The 4710-nt window shown below is 40.6% G+C and overlaps 1 protein-coding gene across 14 annotated transcripts in view; it reads left to right on the top strand.

Annotated features, from left to right (window-relative positions):
• The first annotated feature begins 225 nt into the window (after nt 1–225).
• The window catches only part of LOC116669918 (matrilin-3), a 14329-nt gene continuing 9844 nt past the window's right edge, over nt 226–4710 (top strand). For 4 of the 14 annotated variants that reach the window (XM_032500029.1, XM_032500036.1, XM_032500030.1 and 1 more), the window contains exons 1-2: nt 228–681; nt 2357–3040. In XM_032500029.1, coding sequence (XP_032355920.1) covers nt 354–681; nt 2357–3040 — 1012 coding nt within the window. In that variant the 5' untranslated portion in view covers nt 228–353. Of the gene's footprint in view, nt 682–2356; nt 3041–4710 lie in introns of all 14 variants that reach the window. The other 10 variants (XM_032500033.1, XM_032500034.1, XM_032500039.1 and 7 more) reach the window with 6 other exon arrangements.

Genomic DNA, 4710 nt, shown 5'->3' with positions numbered 1-4710 from the left:
ACCTTGTAGGCCCATTATTATATATATATATATATATATATATATATATATATATATATATATATATATATATATATATATATATATATATATATATATATATATATATATATATATAGCAATTAATTGAACTTCCAGTGAAGTAACTGCTCTGAACCCACCCTCACTCGTGCACTCCTTCCTTCGCTCCCCCACGTCTCTGGGTCTCTTGTTCCCCACGCCTTGTGGGCAGTGTGGACGAGATCATATAAAAAGGCTACAGTAGGTCTACAGGAGCTACAGTCAGCTGTGGAAGTGGGCCGAAGTGCATCCAGACCAAAGGCGAACGGAACACCACTGTGCGTATAGGCAACATGACCTCATTAATATGGGGACTGCTCTGTGTCAGTGGCATCCTGACATCGGGAACTCGGGGAACTTTCCCACAGTTTGGGTCACGCAACCGGCAGATCCACTCAATTAGCCCTTCAATCCCACGAGTTTCCCCGCACGGCCCTCCAAGGGTCTCCCAGCGCTTTGAAGATTTCATATCTATTGAAAAAAACACAAATGATGTGCCGAGTGCTGACACTTTTCAAGAGGTCCAGCTGGGCGGTTCCACAACGCGAGGCTTCCAGCGGCAGCAGGGTGCCCGAACAGGGGCCAACGACCTGGCGCAGGAGCGGAGAGCGGACAATGGAGGTCAGTGGGTCCTGGAAATGTTATATGTCCTGTTCCTTCCTCCTTCCTTAATATCCTTGCACTTGTAGTTTATGAGTTTAAAAACCCCTATCATGTGTTTCAATGCGTTTTCATGGTTTGGATGAATTTGGTGCAACCGTTTTAAATTAATCTGACCGCTGAAGATAAGATAGATAATATAGACTTTATTGATCCCACACTGCGGAATTTCGCATGAAAGTCATAAACTGCAGGGACTCAGGTTAAAATTGTCTTTTTATTCTCCACAGTATTATTTAAGACATCAATGGGATTATGAGGTGACGGAATGGTTTATTATTGCATTTTTATCACTGATCAATTTAGGCTGGTGGAGACTGAGGGCTAATTAAAATTATTCTAGGCTACTATTTTGGTTGTTTAATTTAGGAGAATGCTTCGTATTTGATAAACTGATTAGCGTTTTGAAATGTAAAATCTTGATCTTGAAATTGACAAGTAATTCTAACTGTAATACAAAGCTGTGGAGTTGAAGGAGCTGTAGCTACAATAAGCCTACTTGAGTACAGTCATAATTACAACATCAATGTACTGATATACAACAAATTTAACTGCCCAAAAAGCATGTAGTGCATACTATTTTCCTTTCTGTGATTTTCACTTTGAAAAACTGTTAAAAAGCCAGTAATCACTAGGCATACCCATCATGTTGCATCTCATTTTGCTAGTTAACCAAAGTAACTACTACTCTAATGCTTTCCCCTCTGCCTTCTACCCTCCATTGGCAAAGCTGGTGGCACTAATTTTAGGTTTAATCGCAATCAGCCCTCCCATCACCAACCGTCTTCACAGCTGCAACACAACGCTGCGCCATCTGCATCCTGGCATTATGATAAAACCCATAAAGTAGGGGAAAGTAGTCTGTTTTGAAACGCATGGAGATGTTACAGCTAACTTTAGTTCCTGGCCAAAGTATGGTTGCTGTAGTTTCATTGGAGCATTGTCTCATTTGCCTAGGTGTGATGTTCTTATTGGCTGGAGAAAAGGCTGGGGAAAAGGTTAATAAGCATCCTTACATAGGATTTGATTGTAATTTCCCATTGGTAGCATACACTTACATTCAGCCCATTGTCAACATGTGTTTAAGCAAGCTGAAAGGTACATTTCCTGATTTCAGCATAGTGCCTTCAAATGCATCATTTCCATCTCACTGTACTGAGTTTTAAGTGATTATCAACAATTTAAAACACTTAAAAAAAAAAAAGAGAGCTATGCGTGTGCATCTTTTAACACTATCTTTTGGGGGGCGATTCATATAATAAAACTATTGTTCACTTTTTTGTTTGTTTGTTTATGACCTGATGGAATATTCAATAATACAGTATTTGAAAGTGCGCTGTTATGATATTCTAGTATTGATCACTGGTCTTCTAAGAATGCAGCACTCAAACATTTTTAGCACTATTAGAATCTGATACACCCATTTTTTGCCTCTCAATTAATTTAAGAATATCTAGGTGAATCAGCCAACCACTCAGGTCATGGTTTAAAGTTTGTGTGCTTGAGTGAGTGTGTGAACAGTACATGTGTGCAGGGATGTGTAGGAATGCATGCCGCATTTCCATTCTCACAATTTATGTGGGATTTGTGGTACTGTAATGTAAAACATTTGAAAATACGTCTGTTTTTCTTACAGCAACAAGAGCGAATTGCAGAAATCGTCCTATAGACCTGGTCTTCATCATAGACAGCTCCCGCAGCGTACGCCCTGCTGAGTTTGAGAAGGCCAAAGAGTTCCTGCAGGATATGGTGGAAAGCTTGGAGATCGGCTCAGATGCCACGCGGGTCGGCCTTGTCAATTATGCCAGCACAGTGCAGATTGAGTTTCAACTAAAGACGTATTTTGCCAAGTCTGCCCTAAAGAATGCCCTGGCTCGTGTTGAGCCCCTCGCTTCAGGCACCATGACAGGCATGGCCATCAAGACCGCCATGGAGAAAGCTTTCACCGCGGAGGCTGGGGCCCGAGCTGGCTCAGCGAACATTGCCAAAGTAGCCATCATAGTGACCGACGGGAGGCCCCAGGACCAGGTAGAGGATGTATCAGCCGCAGCTCGCGCATCTGGGATCGAAATCTACGCAGTGGGAGTAGACAGAGCGGATATGGCATCCCTACGCCTCATGGCCAGCCTCCCACATGATGACCATGTCTTCTATGTGGAGACCTATGGTGTCATTGAGAAGCTCACTTTCAAATTTAGGGAAACCTTGTGTGGTAAGGATGATGATAATGGGAGTGCGGATAGTCCATTAAATGGCGGAATTGAAAAAAAAGGACTAGGCATAGGCCTAAATAATGAAAATGACGATAACGGAAACAACGGTATGTCAGATCCGTCCTTTAAATTTCACGTGTGATTGTTTGGGCGGCACCATAGAGGTAATTTCCATTCTAAAGTTCCTGGTCCTCTTCTTTAGTTTTAAGAACAAGGGCAAGGTAACCAGTGATTTACCGCTACTTGTGTTGTTTGGATTTGTCACAAAAAGGTGTTCACTAACTGATAATAACTGTAGTTAATGAACATGTTCAATAAGTCAGGCACTAACCGACTTAAAGAAGAAGACAAACCTCGGATCACTGGTTGATCTGCCAATTCAGAGCAAATTCTACATCTTTGAAAACTTTAAAATGGTTAAAACCTAATATGATGCTGCCTATACTTTTCACATGGAGCGCGCTGCTCTCTGCACTTCTGCGCTGCATCTTGTGCTTTATGCCGTGTGCCCTGCTCAGCTACCTGACGGTGTGCTAAGCTGCACTGGTCCACAATTTGGGCTTTTGCAATCTGTGACAGAACATTAACGGCCACTCATCCTGCACGGCAAAAAACTAATTTAGCTTGAGCTAAATTAGACTAAAAAATAAAATTTTAAATAATTTGAAATTTGAGCATACTTTAACTAAGAAATTGCTAAGAAAACTTAAGTTTTAACAATATGTTATCTTTTAAAATGCTAATTGAAATTTAAAAGCCAGCAGTCAGTTAACTTAATTTAAGCATAAATACTGTTTAAATGGGGAACCAGCTAGCCTAGCTCTGTCAGTAGGTTTAAAAAAAAGTTATTTCATTTGTTTAATATGTACAAAATGAACAATTTGCAAAGATGACAAGTTGTGGTTTCATATGGGGTCACGTGTGAGACTATTTCTTGGCTGGGCACAGTGACTTCCTGGTGTCTCCGCCAGTTGCCTGGCAACCTCACGTTGATGACATTGCAGGAATAAAAAAATGTCATACTGTTCCTATAAACAAAACACTACATTTCATAGAGTGAATGTTTTTGCGTGTACAAATTAGGAAACAAACGACTAATGATGCAAAGTATTTACATATTTTCTGCTAAATATAATATTTATTTTGTGGTACTTAATGCTTGCATGCTACAGGGGTGCCAGCATAACTGATCATTGCTATGATACATTTGGGTGATATCAAAAATTGGAAAATAAGAACTAGGAAGCGTTAGCTCAGCCCACTGCCAAGCATGCAGGTACAGCTATGGTCATTGGGGGGAATACCCAAGTTATTGTTAGAGAACAGCTTAGTACGTTCAAGTAACTTTCCACAAGTAAAATATAAATAATTTCTCTTTTAAACTTGGTACCACCCAAAGTAGCAATGTAACTGCTAAGGCTATATGCCACTCGTGCAAGCTTCTCCCAGGGGTTGAACTTAACGCACACTGTGCTTTAAATTATGACTGACTTCTAGTCACACAAATTCCAAAAACTTGTTTTTGTTTGACAGCTGGAACCTGCGGAGTGAGTTCAGCCATCCTCTGTGTTTAACTCGGACCAACTTCTGTCCATCCACAACAGTGACGTCACAACCAAAACCATGCAATGATTACGACATTGTGTTGCCTCTATTGGATTTTGTGTTTGCATGGAATAATCTGTTGGAATATTAAGATGGATAGTTAATCAGGTGTCTTACATTCAACAGCCAGTGTAACATTTGAAAGTGACAAATGATGTACTGTATATATATA

The sequence above is a fragment of the Etheostoma spectabile genome, chromosome 20, assembly GCF_008692095.1.
Source record: "Etheostoma spectabile isolate EspeVRDwgs_2016 chromosome 20, UIUC_Espe_1.0, whole genome shotgun sequence".
NCBI classification, from domain to species: Eukaryota; Metazoa; Chordata; class Actinopteri; order Perciformes; family Percidae; genus Etheostoma; species Etheostoma spectabile.
Note: the sequence above shows the minus strand (reverse complement) of the source record. Positions and strands in the feature narration are given on the sequence as shown.